Source organism: Vigna umbellata, chromosome 7 (assembly GCF_029865625.1).
Source record: "Vigna umbellata cultivar VRB3 chromosome 7, Vumbellata_1.0, whole genome shotgun sequence".
In the NCBI taxonomy this organism is placed as follows: domain Eukaryota; kingdom Viridiplantae; phylum Streptophyta; class Magnoliopsida; order Fabales; family Fabaceae; genus Vigna; species Vigna umbellata.
Window position 1 is genome coordinate 31,029,602 of NC_142171.1, and position 25,400 is coordinate 31,055,001.

Consider the following 25,400-nt stretch of genomic DNA (forward strand, 5'->3'; position numbering starts at 1 on the left):
TGAAAACACGTCTTATCATCTTTGGATGAGACATTGCTTCAAACACATCAAAATTCACTTCTTCATCTTGTACTCTGACCTTGAGTTTGCCATTCTCCACATCAATTAAGACTCGTGCCGTCTTCATAAAAGGTCTCCCAAGAATGAGAGGCACATCAATATCCTCTTCCATCTCCATGATGACAAAATCCACCAGAAATAAGAATTTATCCACTTTAACAAGCACATCTTCAACCACCCCATAAGGGTATTTAAGAGATTTATCCACTAATTGGAGAGTCATCCGAGTTGGCTTGAGTTCCAAACCTTCAATATTTTTAAACATAGAGAGCGACATTAAGTTGATGCTAGCTCCCAAATCAATCAAAGCCCTTCCAACAGCTAACTTCCTTATAGTACATGGAATAGTGAAGCTTCATGGATCTTTAAACTTAGGAGGTAAGAGTTTCTGTATGATAGCACTACAATTTTCTTGCACTTCAATAGTTTCCTCTTCAATGTGTTTCCTCTTTTCGTGAGAAGTTCCATAAAAAAATTTGCATATGAAGGCATTTGCTTCAATGCCTCAGAGAAAGGTATGTTGATCTCCAGTTTCTTAAAAATTTCCAGAAAACGCTCAAATTGCTTTTCTTTTTCCTTCCTTGAATAATTCTTTGGGTAAGGAAGGGGATTTTCAAATATCTTTCTCTTTTTTCCGTCCTCTTCTCCTCTTGTTTTATCTCCCTCATCTTTCTCTTTTTCTTTTCTCTCATTCTCTTCTTTTTCTTTGTGTTTTCTCTCAGCTTCTTCTTTTTCACTCAACTTCTCTTTCTCTTTAAACTCTATTTTTCTCTCATCTAACAACTTTCCAGTTCTAGTAATAATGACTTTACACTCCTCCCTCGGGTTAACTTCAATATTAGCTCCAAAAGCCTCTATCTTCTTAACTAGCCGACCAACCTGAATCTCTAAACTTCTAATTACAACTTCAGTGCTTTTATGATGGGAGATGGGCACTTGCATAAACTGTTGAAGTGTGTCATCTAGCTTTGTCATTCTTTCAGATAAGGAGGGTTGTTGTTGCCATTGTTGTTGTTGTGGTCTATCGAATTGCCCAGCTTGCCCTTGACCCGTGCTTGGGTGAGGTTTCCATCCTTGATTGTAATTACCCGGACGAAATTGATTACCTTGACCCATGAAAATTGACTTCCTCTTGGGTAACTTCTGGCATAGCACATTGACCATTAATATGATCTCCATCACACAACTCACAAAGTTGCTTTTGAACTTGAGAAACGTTTTGCAACTCCCTTGGCAGTTGAGAGATTTTCTTCATCAAAGTTTCCAGTTGTTGAGTCATAATCTTGTTTTGTGCCAACAGAGCATCTTGAGATTGTAGTTGTAGAACCCCTTTCTGTTGAAGTTGAGTTCTTTCACTGTGCATCTCATTATCATTGGTAGCCATATTTTCAATCAACTCATAGGATTCCTTTGGAGTCTTGCACTTGATATTACCTCTAGCTAAGGCATCCAACATCAATTTAGTCTGCAAGCTTATACCTCAAAGGAATAGAATGACTACTATAGGATCATCAAAGCCATGTGTGGGCGTCTTCCTCAACAAGCCTTTAAGTTTGTCCCACGCTTGAACTAATGTTTCATCCATGCCTTGTCTGAAAGAAGAAAATTCTTATTTACCTTTGTTCACCTTTGATTGTGGGAAGTATTTGTTTAGAAACTTTGCAACCACTGCTTCCCACTCAGTAAAGCTGTTCTTTGGAAAAGAGTTCAACCACATCTTAGCATTGCCTCCCAAAGAGAAAGGGAATAAGCTAAGTCTAATAGCTTAATCTGGCACGCCATTGATCTTCACAGTATTGCATATCTCATTGATTATGGTCAGATGCTCATATGGATTTTCATATGATAATCCATTGAATTGGTTGCTTTTCACCAATTGAATCAAATCAGGCTTCATCTCCATATTTGCAGCATTAACCCTCAACCTTGAAATGCTATTAAAATGATGAGTGTCAATGACTGTTACATAATCTGCCAAGGTACGTCTACCATTTTGCTCTTCAACCATATTTTCTGTTTCCTGGTCAGATCTTTAAGGTGAAGGCTGTAAAAAAGTCTCAGGATAAGGGAAAAGTTCTCTGGACGTCTTGTTCCTCCGTTTTCTTCTACTATTGTCCAGACCTACAAGAAGTGGTTCAGAAAACTTCGTGCTTCTAGTCCGAATTGTACCCTGCATACACTAGAGCACCCAGTTAGCACCAACAGATGAAAAAACAAAAATTAAAAACAAAAAGATAAAATTAAAGATAAGGTCTAATCGGTTAAGAATCACACAAAAGTATAGTTTAAACCACGAGTCCCCGACAACAGCGCCAAAAACTTGTTAAGACCTCGGTAAGTGTACCGAATCGTATCAAGTGATAATAATTGGTAAGACCAAGTATCGTTTCCCAAGAGACTCACGACACTAAACAGTCATGTAATTACTTAACTAATTAAGACTTTGAAGAAATATTTAGGGTTTTTAAATGTAAAAACAAGAAAGTAAATATGAATGCAATTTTGATCAATTGAAGAGAAATGCAAAAGTGAATGATGATGTTGCTATTATGAGATGAAGATGTTGTTGGGGTTTAGATTTCACCTAATCACTCTCATGTATATAAGAATTTTTCTTCTTTATTAATTGTCAATGTCACTTTCTAAATTACTTAGAACTCGATGTCTCGGCGAAAGAAGCCTATCCTTAATTACTAGACCACAATATCTTGCATCCCTAATAATTAATTTTGCATTACAAACGGAAGCTTAAGACAACCAAACGTTCTCTCCCTATGTATAAGCAAAAGTTCCCGTGAGAGAAATTCCCCAGTTCTAGGTTTCTAGGTATTTGTCAATAAAAAAGAAAATAAAAAATCAAGCCATGAATGAGTTAAACATAACAAGCATAGAGCATAGGAGAATAACCCTAATAATTAATGAAAGAAGCATATATAAATTGGAATCAATTCAAATACATGAGAGTTTAGAGGTTACATCTTCCCCAACAACAAATGAATTTAGTTCCCCCTTGTCATGGAGAAACTAGATATACAATGGAATGAGAATGAAAGATAAACCCTTAAAACAAAAAATGAGAGCTTCTGCATCCCATTCTACCTTCGGAGAGCTGAAAAAGTCTGAATTTGCGTCCCTTCTGTCAAAAGATACCCCCTCTAGGATGTGCAAGTCCTTTTATACAACTGAATTGGATCATGGGCCAACGTCGCTAGCGCTCAGCGCTCTTACTTAGGGCGCCTAGGCGAGCTTGCGAGAGAAGTGCACTCAGTGCCCCAAGAAGGGCGCCCAAGCATGAAATGGTTCTCGTGAACTGGCGCTTAATGCCCCTAAAAGGGCGCTCAACATCCCTAAAAGGGCACTCATGCGTGAATGCGAGACTTCCAGCACTGAGGGCTCCAGAGATGGGTGCCCAAGCGTGCTTGCGAGACAACCAGCGCCCAGGGCCCTAGAAAAGGGCGCCCAAGCGTCCTACGAGCTTCTGTATCCTTCTCTTTTTCTGCTCTTTCTATCCTTTCTGAATTCCAACTCTTGATATTTTAATCCTCTTCAAATTCATTCCAATTTCCTTCAAAATCAAGGGAATAAAGTGATAAAATCCTCAAGTATAACCTAAACTCTCTTATTCTCACAAATAAGCTAAAAACACGAGTTCAAGCAAGCTTCTAAGTCAAAAAGGGTTTATTTAGTACCAAAATTGCATCACAGATAATGGTATATTCAACCGTTATCATTTATTGTTCAGAATAATCGATTATTTCGGCTCTAAACATTCCGCTGCGCAATACCAACACATTCATATTCCAATTGTCAGTCTGGAAATGGAATCTTTAGCCAATGCCTTAGTAAATTCATCAGCCAAATTAAACTTTGTTCGTACGAAATGTACTATAATAATTCCATCTTTGATGAGTCCTTGGACATAACTATGTCTCACACCAATATGTCTTGATTTGCCATTGTATACTTGACTATAAGTCTTTGCCAATATTGGTTTTGGTAACAATGGTATTTCGAACATGAGATTCCTCAACCATTTGGCTTCCTTTCCTGCCAAGGCTAGAGCTATAAACTCTGAAGCCATAGTGGAATCTGTAATGCAAGTTTGTTTCTTGGACGACCAAGAAATTGCACCTCGCCGAAGGAGGAAAATCCAACCACTAGTTGAAGAGTGATATTCTGCATTTGTAATCCAACTTGCATCAGAATATCCTTCCAAAACTGAAGGATAACCACTATATGTTAATCTATAATTAATAGTTTTCTTTAAATACTTAAGTACTCGACGTACTGCTTGCCAATGTGATAGACTAGGGTTGCTAGTGTATCTACTCAATTTGCTTACCACAAAAACAATATTTGGTCTTGTACTTGTCATTGCATACATTAAACATCCTATTACCCTTGCATATTCCAGTTGTAAAATTGCTTTACGACCATTAGGTAATATCTTTAAACTAGGGTCCATAGGAAATTAAAGAAGAGAGCATTCATAAGTGTTGAATTTCTTGACTACTTTCTCAATGTAATGAGATTGAGACAAAATTAATTCTCATTTTCTCTCTTAATTTTTATACCTAGTATAACCTCTACTTCTCTCATATCCTTCATAGAGAAATAAGATGATAGAAATGTTTTGGTCAAATTAACTTGATCTAAATTTGTTCCAAATATTAGCATATCATAAACATATAAGCAGATTATGACACCATTACCGCTGTCATCAAATTTACTATACACGCACTTGTCTAAGTTATTTATCTTGAAACCATTTGATAATACAACATCATCAAACTTTTGGAGCCATTGTTTTGACGCTTGTTTCAATCCATACAAGGATTTAATCAATTCACATACCTTGTGTTCTTGGTTTTTCATAACAAAACCTTCTGGTTGTCACATAAACTTCTTCTTCTAGTTCTCCATTCAAGAACGCTGTCTTGACATCCATTTGATGAATTACAAATTTATGAATTGCTGCAAGAGCAATCAATAACCTTATATTGGAGTTCTAGCCACTAGTGCATATGTATCGAAATAATCGATTCCTAATTTTTCTCTAAAACCTTGTGCCACTAAACGTGCCTTGAACTTATCAATAGTTTCATCAGCCTTCATTTTCCTTTTGAAAATCCACTTGCATCCTATTAGCTTACACTTAGGAGGTAAGTCAACTAAGATCCATGTGTTATTTCCCAGGATAGATACCATCTCATCATTAATTGCTTCTTTCTAGAAAACTACATCTTGAGACCTTATGGCCTCTTGATATGTTAATGGATCTTCTTGTATATTATAACAATATGATAACTTTGTTAAGATACCATCTCTTGTACCTTCAACTAAATATACATGAAAATATGAGCCAAAAGATTTTTCTTTTCTTGCCCTTTTGCTTCTTCTAAGTTGTGATGTAGAAGCATCACTCTGATTTAGAGTTTGATCATTTGATCCTTGATCAATTAAGTTTTGGTATAAATCTTCAATATTAGTTTTAGGAGTTAAATCCTTTGGACGAGGAATTGAAGAAAACCTTTTTTCATCAAATATTGCATCTCTTGATTATATAATTGAATGAAGCGATACATAGTCATTTTGTTCTATTACATAGAATCTATATGATTTGCTATATTCAGCATATCCCATGAAGATGCATTCAATTCCCCTTTCTCCCAATTTCTTGCGTTTGAGTTCTGACACTTTTACAATTGCCCTACAACCCCAAATTTTGAAATAATTCAAATTTTGGTTTCTTTTATACCAAAGTTCATATGGGGTTACTTCATTCCTTTTCATCGGAACTCGATTTAAAATATAACAAGCCGTTAACACGACTTCACCCTAAAATCCATCACTTAATCCTGAATAGGATAGCATGGAGTTAACCATTTCTTCTAAGGTCCTATTCTTTCTTTCTCCTACACCTTTTTGTTGTGGTGTATAGGTTGTAGTTGTTTCATGTATGATACCCATAGATTGAAAATAAATTGGATCATAATATTCACCACCCTTATCCATTCTCAATCTTTTAACTTTAACACTTAGTTGTAACTCTACTTCATTTTTATAAACTTTAAATATTTCTAGGGCTTCATCCTTAGAAAACAAAAGATAAACATAATAATAACAAGAATGATCATCAATGAATGTTATTAAATATTTCTTATTTCCTAATGAAGGTGTATTATGGAAATCACATAAGTCACTATGCACTAATTCAAGTAATGTTGAATTTCGTTCAATATTAGGAAAAGAATTTCTTGTTATCTTTTCAACATACATGTTCTGCATTCTTCTATGTTCAAATCAAAAGGAGGAATTAAATCAAATTTAGACATTGAATATAATTTTCTATAATTAACATGCCCAAGACGAAAATGCCATAAAGAAGAATCATGATTGACAACATACACGGAATCTCTCACATCATTTATTACACTTAGTTTGAACATACTATTACAAAGATATCCTAGTCCAACAAATACACCACCCTTAGATAATATGAATTTATCGGATTCAAATACCAATTTAAATCCCAATCGATTCAAGATTACTCCAGACACTAAATTTCTTCTTAATTATGGAGCATATATGTTAAAAAAGATGTTCTTCATTTCTCACACCAAGAGGGGGGGGGGGGGGTTGAATTGGTGATGTATAAAAATGATCGCTTTTGCAATATTTTTCGCAAAATTGTAAGTCTTTAAACTTTTCTTGAATCGCAAGTAAAAATGTATGCAATGTAATAGTACGCGTATTCAAATTCAGATATTATGCAATCAATTAAATGCAAAAAGGTAGGGAGAAGAAGATTCAAACTCTGAGTTTTTATACTGGTTTGGCCAAGCTTACGTCCAGTGTCCTTCCGATCAACCTTAGACCGAAAGCCAATTACACTATAAGATCTGAGTTTTTACAACAAGGTTTTTACAGCGACCTCACTCGTCAAAATGTAAACAACGTCTCTAACTCACTAATCTAAAATAGCCAATTACAACAGACTAGCAGCAAGAACAATTCTCTCTTGCAGTCAACCCCTTTGAGATACCCCTCAAAGTCAAGAACCACACATTCTTCTTTATGTATACACCACAGGGAAACATCAACACTAAAGCATTTGCAAGAGCTTCCTGATCCAACAGTATGCACCTCTGTTGTGCAGAATGATCAGACAGTTTGAATCAATTAATCTAGTTTCTCAAGCAACCTTCAAGATTTGAACACCACAACAATTCTTGGTTCTTGGAGCGTTTTCCTCTTCTATAAAACTTTAAAGCATTTATCTAAAACTGATATGAAAGTGTTAAAATCAAATGTCGTACAAAAATTCAAATAATGTGTCTATATATAGTTTAACTCAAATCAGACGTGTTTTAATCGATTATGTTATTAATCTAATCGATTTTATCTCACAGTTATAACATATTAACAACAGTCAAACTCATTAACTGGATGCACAATTAATGTAATCGATTTGCATTTAATGTTTGGTCAACATATTTAAAAATATGACTGTTGTGACCGTTATGTCAAGCAATGAAAAAATTTTCAAATCTTTAACAAACTTAATTGAATACAAGATGCATGTAATCGATTAAGTTTTAACACTTAGTATATTTTTGAAAACTTTTCTTCTCAAAATTCATCACAACACACTTGAAAAAGATTTGTGCAAATACACGAGTTTTAATCGATTTAACCACTAACGTAATCGATTTAAAACTTGTTGTTTTGCCACAGTTTAAAGTTTAAACTGTTTGATGACTTTAATTGATTATCACACCATTGTAATCGATTAAGTCATACAGATATGCTTGGTGCATGTGGTTTTTCCATTTCAAAACTCATATTATGCCTGTGCAGATATAATCACATTTCCAACACAGTAGTATGCAACATAATATGTTCACAGTTATGCTTGCACAGATATAATCACATTTCCAACACAGTAGTATGCAACATAATATGTTCACAATTATGCTTGTACAAATCTCACAGTAAGCATATAAGCATATAACACATATAACACAATACATATACATGTGTTTTTATTAACTATGTGTTGTCATAATTAAAAACAGATATCATAGAGATTGTGGGTTCAGCTAAACCTGTGCTCCCCTATCAACAATCTCAACATAATACATCTCTTAAAACAGGTGATTTTCCAGAACTAAGTAATAAATCTACTTGTCAACACCGAGGAATTTAGCCATAGAATCATTTCCCATGTAAAGAACTTCTCCATTGTCATCTACTTTAAAAGTTTTGAATAGATAACGATCTTTACAAACATGTCTTGAAGCCCCTGAATCGATCCACCATGCATCATCAGTCTACACACAGAAGATTTCAGAAACCATCTCCAGAAAATTCAAAACAAAATTATGTGCAATTTGTGTACAATTACCTTTTTTCGATTGACATTGGCTAGACTCGCCTTGACCTTTTTTACTGCCATTCTTGGCCATCTTCCTTTTCCTGATTGTGCAATTCCTCTTTAAATGACTAGGCTTCCCACATTCCCGACAATTTGCTTGTTGACTTTCTTTACCAAATTTTGGCATTTTGTTCATCTTTCCTTTGTAGAAATTACAAGCCATTTTCTTGTTATTTGGTATTGTTTTTGTTTTTTCATCTTCCACCATATTAATAGTAGAAGAATTAGGATGATTGGAATCCTTTTGACCATCTTGCAGACGGATCCCTTCTTCTATCCGAAGATGAGCATCCAATTGTTCAACATTCATATCATCTTTATTATGTTTTAGAGAATTTCTAACATCTTTCCAATTTGGTGGTAGTTTGTCAATTATAGAAGAAACAATGAATGTCTCATCTATTGCAATATTATGTTGCTTGAAACTTCCTAGGATTCTTTGGATTTCATGAAATTGTTCCATTATTGGTCTAGCATCAATCATTTTGTAATTATTAAAATTACTAACCAGGAATTTCTTGCTTGATGCATCTTCAGAAATGTATTTTCTTTTAAGTTGATCCAAAAGTTCTTTTGCAGAATCAACATATTGATATATGTCAAATAAAGTATTAGGCATACTGTTCAGAATGTGACCACAACAGACATAATCATCATTCTCCCATTTTATCCTTTTTCGTTGTTCCTCCAATGTCTTGGTTTCGCTTTCTTTGGGTTGGGGAGAACTTAGAACATATGCCACATTTAGAGTCGAGAGAAGGAAATACATCTTCTTTTGCCATCGTCGAAAACCAACGCCTTCAAACTTGTCTAATTTGTGAAAGTTTGCAGACATCTCATGAATTATTGTCATCTTAGAGAATATATTGCTTTTAGACTATTGGAACAATTTTCCAAGAACTTAGGGAAACAAGATGAACAACAATGTAGACCTGATATAATCTTTTAGGCGTGAATACACACTTTCCTAAAAGCAATATTTCATCCCTTATAAGAGTGAAGAGGGTCACGAAATCCGCTTTTGAGATACAAAGAAGAAAAACAACGATAATACTCACTCTTAGTATTAACGTCAAATAAGAATAAAATTCTCACGAATTGATTTGTGTGTTAAGTGAATGACAGAAATGTAGAGAAAAAGTCTCACCTTTCAATAGAGCACAAGATCCCTTGATATAGATGTTGATCAGACATCTTTCAAATCCAAGAGATACCAAATTATGATTAGTTACATTTCTTGATTGTAACTTTTCATGAATGGATGTAACTCTTCATGAATAATTGTAACTCTTCATGAATCTGAAAATTGTCTCTAATACTCTTAAATTCCAACGCAATAACCCTCTACAGTCGGAATTGGGGTCAGGGGTGATGTTGCAGTGATTATTGGCCTCATAGGATTGTTGTTCCTCTTTGGGTATACATGTTGATAGTAGGTGAATCTTATGGATTTTTTTGTTTATTATATTTCTATATGCATGAATTTTATGGATTTGCTAAAGTTGTGTGTGATCTTTTTTAGCTCCTCGTAGGTGAAATTATACAAGACTTTGGCTCTTACCAAAGAATTGGATATATCACTCATGATAGAGAGTGATGAATAGTGGCTCGGGCTTAAATCAAAGAGGAAGATTGTACTTGATGAAGACATTTTGAACTATAAAATGACTATGCTTTATTACCCTTTTCGAGAATAATGGCTAAAGTGAGTTTTTGTTAGCCTTTTCAAGAAGTACGAAAGAGCATTACATTGACATGATGTCGTGTTTGTACACTCATTGGACATAATTAATAACCATTTTAATATTATTTTAGGGTTTCACACTCTCATTTTATCTTCTTTCTTGGAGTTTCAATTTCAAGTTGGAAAATGGTAGTACGATGAACTTGGTAAAATAATTTAATAGCACGATCTACTATGAAAATTAGATAATTTGACAAGATGAGTAGCGTCATGCATATGACAAAACAACTAAGTAGCATAGATAAGACGGTTAGACAATTGAGTATGTTGTAGATGGGCAAGGAAAGCTTGGATAGCTGGGAGAAGGGTCGAAAGCTTGGATAGTGTGGAAGGGAGCATGCAAAGCTCGAATAGTCTATGAAGGTGTCTAAAGAACTCGTACAACTAAAAAACAACATGTGGAGAGCTGAGTAGAGCATGTATAGAGCTTGGTATAATATGTTGATAGCTTAGTGGGGAGCTAGAGTAGCTTAATGGAGCAAGTAAATGACTTAGATATCTTAATGGTGAAAGGGTCGAGTTGGAGATGGAGATCCATGGTGGAACGGTCGAGCTAGAGATGGAGATCCATGGTGGAAGGGCCAAGATGGAGATGGAGATTCGTGGTTGAAGGGCCAAGCTGGAGATGGAGATCATAGTGGAAGGGTCGAGCTTGAGCTAAATATTTATGGTGGAATGACCGAGCTAGAGTTGGAGTTGGAGATCCGTTGTAGAAGGACCGAGTTGGAGTTGCAAATTTGTGAAAGGGTCGATTTGGAACTATAGATCCTTTGTGGGAAGGTTGAGTTGTAGTTGGTAGTCATGAACATTGCGAAGTTGTGTTTGTGTGCTGGTGTTGATCTTATGGTGGATTATGCGCTTTCACATTTCACTACAATTTTCTTTTTGCAACATTTTCGTATTACCTGTACTATTACTCTCTTAACTCATTGTGTGACTAGATCCACATGTACCACTTGCTACCAATGGAAGCATTGATGCTTTGAAGAGATTTTGATGATGATGCACTTGAAGCCTTGAAGAGTTATTTACATACTTTGTTAAAGCATTTTTAGAGAAAACCTTGTATTAGGCTTTTGCTTTCACTTGTACATCATAAAAAGACTTGTAAATTGATTTTTAGTATAATTATGTTGCGACAATAATCGATTACCATGAAGACATAATCAATTATCATATGCAAAATTAGAAAATGGTTTGTCGTGACAATAATCGATTATCCACTGCAAGTTTAATTATTGTCCAAGGTTCGACAATAATCGATTATCACTAAGGATAATCGATTATCACTTTTTTCAAAACCTATAATGGCTTGAAATAATCGATTATCACTTTTGATAATCGATTATTATTGGCAGTAGTGCTGTCAAAATGAGTTGTAACCCGTGAGCCAACCCGGCTCACCACGGGTTTAAGGCGGGTTGGGTTTGAAAAAATGTAATTTTTTTATGCGGGTTAGTTTCCAACCCGGCTCACTCAGGTTGAACCCGTGGTGAGCTGGATTGGCTCACCAACCCACCTAATTTAATGTAATTATTTATTATTTTGTGTTTCAATATTATTAGTTAGAATTTTTTTTATTATATTGTAGATGAGGATAAAAAAGATGTTTCAAGAGAGAAAAATATTATAAATTTAACTATTCAAGACTCTAATATTATAAATGAACATATGATACAAAAATTATCAATCTTAAAAACTTATTTGTTTGTCTTTTGTTCTTGTTTTTGGATTACGCTTAGATGATATGATATATATATATATATATATATATTATTATTTTGAATTGTCTTTGGAATTGAACATCATTTTAGAGTGAAATTTATTTAGATTTGAATTAAAAAAAATTGTAAATTTTTTATTTTAAAAAAACTTATAATTAAGTGAGCCGGTGAGCCAACCCGTTTAACCCACCAACCCGTGATGGGTCGAGTCGGGTTCGAAGTTTTTCAGCTTGCTAATAAATGAGTTAGGTTGGGTTGGCTCACTAAGTGACCAACTCGTGGTGGGTCGGGTTGGGTCGGGCCGGGTTACCCGTTTTGAGAGCTCTAACTGGCAATTGGGAGCTACCTTTTCAGTTTCTGACCTTGCACGAACCTTGGCTTATAAATAGAGTTCTCCACAACTCTTAGAACTTAAATTTTCATTTAAGAGTATTAAACTTGTGTGCCTAAGGGAAACTCTCTGTATGTGAAAGGGAACTAATCCATTTGAGAATACAGAAGAATTTTGAGAAAGTTCTCAAGTTTTAGAGTGCTCAAATCAAGTATTGTGAAAAGGAGAAACTTGCATTTAGTGTGTCTAAAGTCGAAGCAATTCTCTTCAAGTTGATTGAGTTGTGTTCTTCCATCGTGTGTCAAAGGAAAGTGTTTTTTTATTTCCTATTATTTGTATAATGTGTTTGTAATTTGAAACAACATTTTAGTGAAAAGGTTAATCACACGATTAAACGTAGAATCTTTTAATTCAAACCAACATAAAATCATTTTGTGTTGATTTCACTCTATAACTCTTGTGTTAAACGAATAGAACTCACTCTTCTTAGAATATGCAGTCTTGAACAAATAGAACTTATCATTTTGATGATTCTAATGTTGCCTACTTGGCAAATCATAATGCCATTGGACGCATCTCTTTAAAGCACTGCAGAAGGGGTAAATGTATCCCCATGTCTACCTCAAATAATGACTTTCAATAGAAATGTATAATTAGAAGAAGCTATGTGTCGTGCAACAATAAAATTATTCACAACCTGTGTGATGACAGCTTTAGACGAAGAGCTATCCAAGGATAAACCACCTGCTACATTATAGAGAAATTGTCATATAAGAGGGGCTCAATTTGAAAGTCATGAAATATTATTTATGTACATATTTTGGCTTATTTTGGAAGGCATATAATTAGGAACTTCTTCAATACGGCATTGTGCACTTTATATTGCTTACGATATGTACCTTTATATCTTAGTAGCCAACGTCCTTTGAAAAATAATGTTCTCTGTTCAAATGTATTGGGAAATTATTATTATGTGTATTTGCAGAATAATTTTACTTCTATGCTTTTCTGTATATTTCAAAAAACTTTGATTTATTTAATAACATCACATGAAAAACATACACCCAGGTTCATCACACTCACTACAACCCATAAACTACATAGTTTGCTAATCTCATGGAATTTTAAACAATATACAAACAATGATAATAGTAATCAACTCCAAGAACATAAAATCCATATTAATAAGTTAACCCATAACCATAAGAGATTTTTCCAAATTATCTTCGTTGTAACTTTTGAAGTAATTGTACCCTTGAAAATCTTCATTTCCACTCAACTGTTCATAAAATCCAAAAAAAAAACAAAGATTTCATTAACAACAAAAACTTGTTAACACCAAAAATATATACCTGAATGAAAATTAAAACCATACATTATACCTTGTAGTTAAGACAATCTGAAAATTGTTTTCTAAAATTCTTAGTTTTAGTCACTCTTAACACTGTAACTTCCTCACAATAGCAAATTTGTGTCTCACCCATCCCCTAGACAAACCATACGATAAGACACATTGAAAGATTGATTAAGGGTTTAATACCTATTTTGGTCCCTCTTTTCGTAGGGTCTGTTCAAAGTGGTCCTCCTTTTTTTCAAAAGTTCACTAAGATCCTACTTCTCGCAAAAACGATGCACGTTAGTCCTTTTTGGTTACGGCGTTAAAAAAACTAACGGCATAGCTGCCCAGCTGACACAAAAGTGATGAGTTGTACAGTTATGGTTGAGGTGGCACTGTGAATTGCTGATTCATCCTGAAGCAAAGGGATTCATGGTTGTTTTTCCCAAATTAAAAAGCAAAGTTAGGGTTGTTGGTGATTCGTGCTACATTTGTTCTGAAATCTAAAAGCAAATGTTAGGGTTGTTGGAGATTCGTGCTACTGTTGTTCTGAAATTTAAAAGCAAAGGTTTAGGGTTAGGGATGAGTTCATCACAAAGTTGTTCTTCCTGTTCGAAGGCAACGTCCAAAGGATTTTCGCAATCCTCCCACGATGTTGTTTCTCGGGGAGTTGGGATAACCCCTATTTGCCACTATGGTGATATTGCTGTAATGAAAGTTGCCAGAACTTCAAGGAATGCTGGGAGGAAATTTTGGGGATGTCGTCATCACAAGGTGTTTTGAATACCGTAGTGACTTTTAAGTGTATTGGATTTTATGTGTTTTAACATTTTTGTGTTCTTGGTGAATAATAGGGTGGATTTTCAACTGGGATGTCATGTAATTTTTTCAAGTGGTGTTCTGAGGACAACGTTGATGATAGAGATGGTACAATTGTGAGACAAAGCAAAAGGATATTTGATCTGGAAAATAATGTGAAAGAGTTGCAGAGAAGGATAAAGTTCTTAGTTGGAGTTGTGTTTGCTGTTATTGTGTTGAATATTATGACATTGTGTGTGTGTTTAGCTTGATCTTAGGTGTGCAATGTGCAATTTATGTTTCGTTCATGTAATGGCTTAGGTGTTTAGCATCATGTTTTGTTGATGTAATATCAATTGTTGTAATATGAGTGAACAATCTGAGTTCGTGCAATGAAGTTCGTTTTAGTCCCCCCTTTGCTTTAAAAATGTTAAATGTGGTCCCCCTTTGCTTTAAAAATTGTTCACGGTGGTCCCTCTTTCCTTTAAAAATTGTTCAAGGTGGTCCCTTACGTATATGACCGTAATACATATTAAGGATACCTGGCAAAAAATAGATATAATTACATAATATCACTACTTCCAAATATCACTACAACTATAATAACATATTTAATTAAAGTGCTTAATAAGAATTCAACATAGACAATTAAAGTGCTTAATAAGAATTCAACATAGACAATTAAAGTGCTTAATAAGAATTCAAATAGACAATTAAAGTGCTTAATAAGAGTACAAAATAGACACTTAAAGTACTTAATAAGAGTACAAAATACTTCCAAATACATCCAAATTTTCATCTAAATCTATGGATCTTTTCTTCTAATATTTAACTTTTGTCTTCGTATTGGCTGACTTAAATCTCGGATGGAATCTTGACTTGGTTGTGGTGGGTGAGGAGATTGTGGACTTGATGGCTGTGAAGGTGCAAGGGGTTGTGAACTTTGTGCCTGTGCTGGTTCTGTTGGTTCGATGATGGCTGGACGTAAAGGGCACACTTTTTTGTTGTGCCCCAGTTCACGGCAGATGCTACATTTCTTTCGCTGCCCACCAACTCTCATTTGGGTCCCATCTTTCGTTAGCTCCCATGGCTCCATTCTTCTTTTTTTCTTTGGTCTGCCAGGCATGTTCCTCTTAAGTGGTGGCAGTACATCAGGATAACTAGTTTTTTCCCATAGGAGGTGGCCATTCACAGGATAGATGATGGACGCATATGCCTCTTCATATGTGGATTTCCTGAACCAAATTGGTATAAAAGTTTCTGGATCTACATTTGAATAGTTCATTGATGCAACTGCATGACAACATGGGATGCCACTGATCATCCACTTCCTACAGCTACATTCTTCATTGTCCAGGTCCACTGTGAACTTGTTCCCAATGACTGAAACATGCCTAACATCAAAAATCCTTCTTGCAGACCAGCTGAATAAATGAACATAAATAAGGCACATCAACAGTTGGATATGAACATAAATAAGGCACAAGAACAACTGGATATGAACATAAATAAGGCACAACAACAATATTAACTTCGCCCTTCTTGCTTTAGAAATTGATATATTGGTGTTCCATTTCCTTAATGCTTTGGTACGTATGTCTTGGACCCTTATACTAGGATTCTCATGTAAAGACTTATCTATTTCATGACTCAACCACTTACTATTCATCATTTTAATGTTCAGTTGCCTGCTGCAAGAATGAACATCAACAATCTTCCTTAACTGCCAAATCTTGCGTGATGGCAAATACCCACAGTAAGCTACCCATGGACACTTTTTTTGCCCACCCATGCATCTCACCCTTATCCTACGGTTATCATTTTTTACAAACTTAAGAGCCCTCCCAGCATGAATAACATAGCTTCTAATGACTTCCTTAAACTCATCCTTGTCGCTAAATATAGTACCAAGTTCCCATTTGTAATCTGACATTGACTTCTTTTTCCCAAATGTAGGAAAGGGACCTCTACTTGGTATGTCCTCAGTTTCATCCTCCTCACTTCCACTATTATCTGGAGTTATGAGCACATCTGACTCCCATTCATCATCTGACAACCCCCTACCATTTCCTTCTGCTTCTATATCACTGTCTTCCATCCTGTACTCTGAATCACTATTGTCCAAAGCAATACCCAAATCACCTACCTCCTCCAAGTTCTCTTCAACAGTAATATGTGCTTCATCCTCAGTATCCACTTCCACTTCTTCCTCACTGTCCACTTCCACTTCTTCCTCAGTGTGCAGCTCTACTTCTTCCTCAGTGTGCAGCTCTACTTCTTCCTCACCGTGCACTTCTACTTCTTCCTCACTGTGCACTTCCACTTCTTCCTCACTATGCACTTCTACTTCTTCCTCCACTCCATCATCTCTCCAAGTCACCACCACAGTCAAGAGGACCTTCCTCAACCTCCTGTTGCACTTCAACAGGACCTTCTACACCAACCTCAACACCACTACCCTCACCACTCTCTGCAGGTCCTTGGCAAAGGTAAAGAATTTCATCCTCAATTTCTACAACCACTGCTTCGCTCACTTTATGTACAACATACAAGTTGACTTTCCCCAACAATTTTCCCACATTCATCATGTTCAAAGCTCCTTTATCATCATATAGCTTATATAAAACATGTTCAATATCGTAATATAACTCATGTACTTCAATGTAACCCAAATCTTTGAGTGAACCCACTACTCCAAAATAGCTCCATGTATCGGGGTCAATGTCCCAATAACATATCTCCCCACCTATATAATTAAAGGGCACTTCCTTTATCAAGGTCCCACCGTGGTGGACCACTACCTCAAACCTATCGTTAGACATCACTACACTGCAAATGGAAAAGGGGGACCACTTATTAACTTAAAATAACACACCATGGGACCAATTTCAACACCCAACGCCAGTACTTTTTCCATAAACCCCCCACCACACCACAAATATAATCATATTTTAAACACAAGAAATATATAATCCACCCATTAAAGACAAACAAATACAAAATCCACCCATTAAAGACAACAACATAAGTAACAACAGTAATGCGATCAGTGACTACAACAACAACAAAAGAACAGTAATGCGATCACTAACCTCACTAGCACTAATGAACGAATCACGCTCTTGGACGAACCTCCAACTTGATTTCACCAAAAATCAAAATCTCCACTCTTGGAAAGGTGATTCTTGAACCCTAAATCGCCCCGAAATCGTGACGAGATTTTACCCCAAATGTAATTAATCCTAAAATTATTTTTAATCCTATCTTTTAAATTAATTTAAATCATTTTAAATTATTTTAAATTATTTTAAATCATTTTAAATTATTTTAAATTATTTTATTTTAACACATATCAGCAATTCACAGTGTCACCTCAACCATAACTGTACAACTCATCACTTTTGTGCCAGCTGGCAACTGTGCCGTTAGTTTTTTTAACGCCGTAACCAAAAAGGACTAACGTGCATCGTTTTTGCGAGAAGTAGGATCTTAGTGAACTTTTGAAAAAAAGGAGGACCACTTTGAACATACCCTACGAAAAGAGGAACCAAAATAAGTATTAAACCTTGATTAAATTTAAAAAAATGTTCAAATTGAAAAAAATAAATAAATTCAGAAAAAAGGTAGATAAATTTGATAAAATAACTATTAAAAGATATTAAGTTTTTAAAAAGTCAAATAAAAATCCGTTTAAATTTTAAAAAAGTTACTTAAAGATTTAAATTAATAAAATAATTATTTTAATTTTAAAAGTTAAAGTGTAAAAGTGTAAACACCAAAAACGAAAATATAAAATATATCTAATACTATAGATATAGTTAAATGTTATATTTAATTCCATCACAAAAATCAACACAATAAAATTTAATTTTAATTTATTTCTTTCCCATACATCTTTTTGTTGTATTTCGATTTAATTGTAACATCAGAAAACATATAATCTTCAAATAATTTCCACAGACTTTTGTCTTCTTTATTGTTTCAGAAGACTCCTCTGTTTCTAAGACTGAACTGAATATGTCGTTGAAGGCATTAGCAACCTCTCCTCTTTCGGGGATCACTGTTTTGGTCGTTGTCCTCGCTTTCCTTCTCAGGTTTTACACCAAATTCGACACTGCTGAGGTTATTTCTGTTAACCCTAAAAAATTTAGGTTCTGGGTTTTTATTTTTGTGTGTCGTTTGTTCATTTGGGTCATAAAAGACCCTATGTTTATTTTTTCAATTTTTAATTAATTTTTATTCATGTATGGATGATGAAGTCAACGATTTTGACTCTGCGTTTTTGTTTCGTAGAGATTGTTCAGTGGCGAAGAGCTTGCATTGTTCAATGGATCTGACGAGGGGTTGCCAATCCTCCTGGGAATTCTTGGGTATTCTCTCTCTCAATTCATTGAATGAGATAATTTGAAATTGTGATGTTTCTTTAGAGTGTTAGGGCTGATATATTAATACCTTTTATTATTGTTTTTATAGATCTGTTTTTGATGTAACCAAGGGAAAATCTCATTATGGGTCAGGAGGGGGCTACAATCATTTTGCTGGAAGGTATGTTCTTTGAACCCTTTTCTCATCCAAAATTTTTGTTGTTGTTGTGGTGCTCGGAATTGTGAGAACTGACCGCAACTTGTTCCTTCCCTTTCTCTTTCGTTCCCTTTTTGGCATGAGAATTCAGGGATGCTTCTCGTGCATTTGTGTCTGGAAATTTCACAGGTAAATGAGTTCTGTTAGTTGTTCTGGTTGGTGTTTCTTAATGTGAGGGAATAATCCAGAATTTGGGACTGTCAACCACGACCAATGAGAACTGTTTTTTCTTTATTGAGGGATGAGAGAGTTTGTTAAGATGCTCAATATATGTGTTTCATTTGGTTTATATTTTGAAAGCCTTCTCAGATATGTGTGTTTCACAGTTATGCATTTTTATTTGTTTCAAATTTATATGTTGTACACGAAACGGGTTTCACATCTCTCATGTTCTTATTGCTTTAAATTGCAGTTGATTTTTTTGATATTTGCATGTGCTTGAAGAATATGGCCATTCTTGAATTTCAGAGTTCTCTTTTGTTTTTTATTTGATTGTGGGCTTGCTCCTCTTCACCATTCTAGAAATCATGCCACATGATCATCCTTTAGATATGTTTTTATCATATCTTGTATTGTATTTTGCCAACCTTAGAGGTCATCTATACTATTCACCCTAAAATTGATCAAATACTTCTGTTTTTGACAGTAAAGAGAATTTTTATTGATGACAAAGAGCAGTGTTAGATAAATAAGTACACGTAATGCTTTAGAATTTGAGAGGAAGAAATATAGAAGAGAAAATGTTAGCAAAATTAAATTTTGTCTATAATTCTGTTTGTAGAAAGAAAAAAAATTCTTTAATCATTCTAGCATGCCTCTTAACTCTTTCATATTTTGTTTTTCTTTATCTCCTGTAGGAGATGGTCTCACTGACTCACTGCGCGGTCTATCTAGCATTGAGGTTGTAATCAATATGATTTGTTCACTTCTTATTTTGTTTTCGTCAAGATTTCATAGGAAGCATGGCCTAACAAATTTATTTGCCCTTCTTGTCTCCTCCTTGAATTTGTAGCTTCTTCTTCTATATTTTGTGAACTTGCATACATTTGATTGTCCAATATATTGATGTAACATTTTGTTTACAAGTGTAAACCTTAACCCTAAATTAAATTGTTCATGCAGGTGAAGAGTATTGTCGAATGGAGGGATTTCTACCATAAATCTTATAAGTAAGTCATATTTTCTGACATCTGTTATTTTGCTTTAGCTAACTTTTAAGTAGTTGGTTAAAGTCATGAATATTTTGGAATGCATCCATTATGCACCTTTATTTTGTCAAATTGATGTTTTCCTTTGGAAAATGATTGACTACTTTAGATCCTAAACTTTTGGTCATACAATGTGTTTTGGACTTAGAGAACATTGTCATAACTTTTAATTTTGTGTAGGTTTTAATCATATTCATAGCAATGATATTATACGAATCACTACCCAGTAGTGTATGTTCTGAATATGTTTTTGCATTGTTTTATTGCTATTTCTTTATGTAACTCATTGTTTAGCATCTAGAGTGTTGGGTGTGTTGTAGGTTAGTTTTTGATGATCAGTTATGCTAGCTTGTGGAACTAAAGAAACCAAAAATTTTTTGACTTTGTGCTATTTGTGCTTTCTGTTGGTGCATATATTGGAACTCAATGAATGAGCATCTTCTTTAGGAAGGATTAAGGGTGTGTTTGAGACAGCTACGGAAATTAGATTATTTCAATAGATCAATTAATGTGTAGTTGAATTTTTGTTATAATTAACTAACAAATTATTATCAGAATAAGCATACTTGGGTGTAAAGCTTGTGGTCTTTTTGGAAGAAGGGTCGTTATGTTTTGAGTATTCCAAAAGGCACCAAGTTCCACATTGCCTAGTTTCCTCTCTTTCCAAGAGTTTATATACAAAGATTCTCCATATACCTTTAAAGTGGGTAGCAAGGGTTATGGGTCTTGCACGCATGAAATTTTAGCCCTCTTTTGGACTTTTTTGTGCACGTTTTAGTTCAAACTCTTGTTGATTTTCCCATATGCGATAAGGATGTCTAGGTCCTTTTCACCATTTGGTTTATTTATCTTTTGTCTTTGATTAATGCAAATCCTTAAAACCTTAACCGTTAAAATTGAATCAATCACAACATTCAAAAAAATGTTACCTTTCAAAAATTAATAGCTCATTTATGAGTTTTTTTAACGACTTATTTAATTTCATCACCCACCTTTAAACCTCTCCTGGATAACCCCTCTATTAAATAATCCCTTTTTAAAATATATTTTTTGTTATTCAATCCTTAATCCATCAAGTCAGAGTTTTGATTTCAATAGATAACAACACCTGCTGAACTGTTTCATCAATCAACTGCTCTAGCTCAAGCTCTAATGCACTCTCATCCTAACTTTGGTAAACACCATCTTGTTTACCTCAATTCTTTCTTAAAATATTTTAAATAACAGCAATCATAAATCACCTAATGCAGTGCTATATTTCAATAAAAATAGAAAATTTAAGTTTCATGTCACTTTGTCATAGCTCATTCAATAACAGGAACACTGTTTAACTCTCTAAAAGCTTGGAACACCCCATTACAGTAACCTTGCTTCTTTACTACATTTTTCTACAAATTCTTCAGCAAGAACTCAACTTCATGTCGGGAAATCATTGATCACTTTTGAAAACATGAACTTTAAAAACACAATCCGCTTTGCTAATCAGTTCAAATACACAAACATATCCTGGTTGCAATTCACTCTCTGTCAAAAACAAGTGAATGGGTTTCGTCGCAGCACTTGACCCTGACAACCCACTGGACCGTCTCCAACAACTCATCAGCACCGTCGAATGGGTTTCTTCACACATCAAAAACCAATTAAATTTTGTCATGTCGAGGAAACCCTAAAACCTAAATTGCGCCATAAAAATCCTAAAGCCTAAATCGCGCCGCCGCGAAACCTCCATTCAACTCCATCGTCGACCATCTTCGATTCAAAACCACAACCAAAATTGCTCGAATCCAAATCGCGAAAGCCAAACCACAAATCTTCCTCCACGAGCCTTGTTTTCTCTCGTTCAACTTCCATGGCCACTGGTTTACATTTTCTGATGCTGGGGTTTGTTGGCGAAGAAGAGAAAGCTAAATTTGGGGAAAATGTGTTTCTGACTAGAGTTATTAGGTGAATTAGTTTTTTTTGAAAGCTAATTGGGATAATTAATGTTAGGGGAATTTAATTGCATTACCTAATTAGAATAATTTAAAATTATCATTACAAGTCATAATTTAAAAAAATCCACGTAATATAATAGTTTTACTGTAATATAATAGTTTTACTGTAATATAATAGTTTTACTGTAATATAATAGTTTTACTTCAGCATATTAAGTGTGCACCACTTCACCAAATTTTAACGCCGTCTGTCACCACTTAACGAAAAGGGCTTAATTCGCTCAATTTTTCAAAATTTAGGACCCAATTAAGACCGTTTTCAACAAGAGGACCCACTTGAGATTCTCCTACAAATATGAGGACTATCCGAGCGTTTAAACCAATATTTGTACTATAGAATTTGTAACCAACTTTGGGAAATATCTACTAAACTAATTAATTAAATATTGCATAAAATCCTCCTAAGAAATAGGATAGGAATATATTTTTATTTAACTGATTTGATTCCTTCAACCACATGTTGTTTGAGTCACAAAATTATAACAAGAAGAGTGGCTGATAGTGACGGACAGTGAAGAACAATGGCTGACAATGTTGAAGAGGACAACTGCGAACAACGACAAACGATACTGGTCACCTACGAGACAGTTGAGAATTAAACTGTAAAATAATTCTAGAAGGCTTGATTGATCTATCTCATAAATTTTTTATTTATAAGAATAAACTATACGAGTACATGATAAATAGGGTAACCCTAGACACAATATAATAATAATAAATAGGATAACCCTTGAGACAATATAATCATGATAAATATGATAAATATCCTAACACATCCAAACGGAGGTATGGTGTGAATGTGGAGAGGGTGTGTCGCGACTGGAAAGCTGAGAAACAATTTCATTTTGGTTAACGGTGAGTTTGAGAACAACTTCTTCCAAATTGGTGATGGATTTGGAATGGGTGTTATGATCTGACATGGAAAAAAATGGAAAAAAGGAAAGGGAAATAGAAAGGGACAACGAGAGAACTAAAATGATAGGCAAAATAGCCTTGATTCGAGGATAAGGATCCTCCTGCAGAACTGGTGATAGAGAAATGAGGAAACTTTTTTTTTTTTTCATTCATTCAATACTAGCAATTATATAACAACATGGTTAATAACAAACCCATAACAAACCCACTAAAGTCCTTACTCGTCATACATAAATATTCCCTCACCCATATCCCCACTTATCAAAGCTTGAAATCAGCTAAATATCTTGGCATCTTACGAAGCCTTGTTGACATCATTGGGTCAGCCACCGCACTGGCCTGGTTGACAGTGTTGGTTTCTTCATTTGGGCCTGAATTGCTATCACTCTCTTCTTTGTTCTCTAGTGCTATTTTAGTGGGTTTTCCATTTCATACAATGTGGTGTTTGGGTGGCTTCACTGTATTTTTTACATTTACTCTGATTCTCTAACAGGAACTTACATTAGAAACATGATCTCCTTCCTAACATGCATCTTCCTGTTTTTATCACAGCATATTCCTTTAGTGCTTAACAGTTATTTTTCATACTTACTTTTATAGGTATGTTGGCAAGCTAGTTGGCCGATACTATGACAGCCAAGGGAATCCTACTAAATATTTGAAAGGGGTGGAAACCAAGGCTGCTAGAGGTGCACAGCTTCTAGAAAAGCAGAAAATTGAAGAGGCTAAACAACCATCGTGCAATTCGAGATGGAGTCAAGACGAGGGTGGTGAGGTATGCACTGTTGTCATTATTTTTAATCACTCTTTCTATATTTTGTTTCTTCTTATAACAACTAAAAAAATCATATATGAACAGATTGCTGGTGAATCATGGTTTTCTTACTATGTTTTGATTTCTTGGATTGTCCAGTTACTCTTTGTGTTGGTGATTTTTTACATCCAAACTACTTGAATTAGCAACTTAAAATTAAGTGGGAAATAAATGAATATGACAATAAACTTTCATGGAATAGAGGAAAATTTTATGTATAAATTACATGGAGTTGATAAATTTGATTAGCTTTGATTATGCAGGAATAAACTCAAATGTGTTATTTATTAAAAAAAGTAGTATGTCAAATGCTAAATTGGTAAGAATAAGACCAAGGAAGCAATTGGTCAAAGTTTAGCTTGGTGAAGTTTGTTGAATGTGTTAAAAAAATGTGTCCTTATATGCTGCATGTTTCTCTACAAATTAATGTTCGTCTATGCATAGCCTAATTTGTGGAAACTCTCTTTATTAGTTTCTCCAAATTTGATTATTAACTTATGTTTAAACTTGTCATAAATTTTATTTTATTTTTTATTTTCTATTCCTACCTGTATCTATAGAAAAGTTTATCCAAACATGTCCAAAATGAATTGAGCTTCTCACAATAGCTAAAACTACCTTTGTATATTTAACTTTTATGCTAACTAGATCTTTTCATTTAATTTCTTCAAAAAGCTGAGGTACATTAGTTAATATTAAGTTCAGGAAAAGTACAAATAGGCCAATGATGTATTAGACAAAGACAAATTGTTGCCACTTAAATTGTGTGCAATCATGTTTTCTGGTTAACCCTTCATCACCATAGCCACATTAATGCAGATTGTTTTCAAGTTATTTTGACACAGATTTGCTTATTTGGATTAGGTATGGTGCGATGTTGGTTACCCTAGATTGGTACAGAGACCATTAGAGATTGCTTTGACAGGGAAGATGAGCAAGCGTTGTGCATGCTTTGAAGATTCTCAATTGGATCAACCTGGTTTAGAGGTATACGAAGGGTGTGAACACCGAGCCACAAGGTGCAAAGTTTAATCAAGAGTTTGATGTATTTTTTTGAGCTATATTTATGTATATTAAAAGCTTAATTTAGTGAAAATGGTAATTACTTTTGTAACTTATTATTTATATTTTGAGGTTTGCTTTGTGCTATTTGCCTGCTCTAGAAATAATCGAGATTGGATTGCTCTTTCCTTTCCAGTTCTATTTTTTTTTTATCATTAATCTGTAACTTTTATTTCTCACTAATTTTCATAAAGTATAATTGAAATAAATCTAAAATGTAAAGCATTTCTATTTTTATATGTAAAAAATATGAATCACTCTTTCACTCGTATTTCCTAAACCATTTCTTAGTTTTTCTCTACTCTATTTTTTAGCGTTTTGATTGTATTCTTTGTCATCACTTTCTGTTAAGAAATTTTATAAGAAAAAATAATAATGAAAACAACTAGAATCAAA

The 25,400-nt window shown here is 34.4% G+C and overlaps 1 protein-coding gene and 1 pseudogene across 1 annotated transcript; one reads left to right on the forward strand and one right to left on the reverse strand.

The window, feature by feature from the left end:
- Positions 1-3,853: 3,853 nt before the first annotated feature.
- On the reverse strand, positions 3,854-4,525 carry LOC148195728 (secreted RxLR effector protein 161 pseudogene; annotated as a pseudogene).
- Positions 4,526-18,375: 13,850 nt separating this feature from the next.
- On the forward strand, positions 18,376-25,139 carry MAPR4 (membrane-associated progesterone binding protein 4). Its single transcript, XM_047325986.2, has 8 exons — positions 18,376-18,552; positions 18,724-18,800; positions 18,904-18,975; positions 19,103-19,140; positions 19,869-19,912; positions 20,134-20,180; positions 23,729-23,903; positions 24,807-25,139. Exons 1-8 carry the CDS (start codon positions 18,448-18,450, stop codon positions 24,972-24,974), a joined length of 726 nt encoding a protein of 241 aa, XP_047181942.1. The 5' UTR covers positions 18,376-18,447; the 3' UTR covers positions 24,975-25,139.
- Positions 25,140-25,400: the final 261 nt, after the last annotated feature.

Bases quoted from the DNA above. Each gene is read 5' to 3' on its own strand.
- MAPR4 (XM_047325986.2), top strand. From the start codon at position 18,448: ATGTCGTTGAAGGCATTAGCAACCTCTCCTCTTTCGGGGATCACTGTT. The intron at 20,181-23,728 runs GTAAGTCATATT...TTACTTTTATAG, and splicing joins TTCTACCATAAATCTTATAA to GTATGTTGGCAAGCTAGTTG. The intron at 23,904-24,806 runs GTATGCACTGTT...TATTTGGATTAG, and splicing joins GTCAAGACGAGGGTGGTGAG to GTATGGTGCGATGTTGGTTA.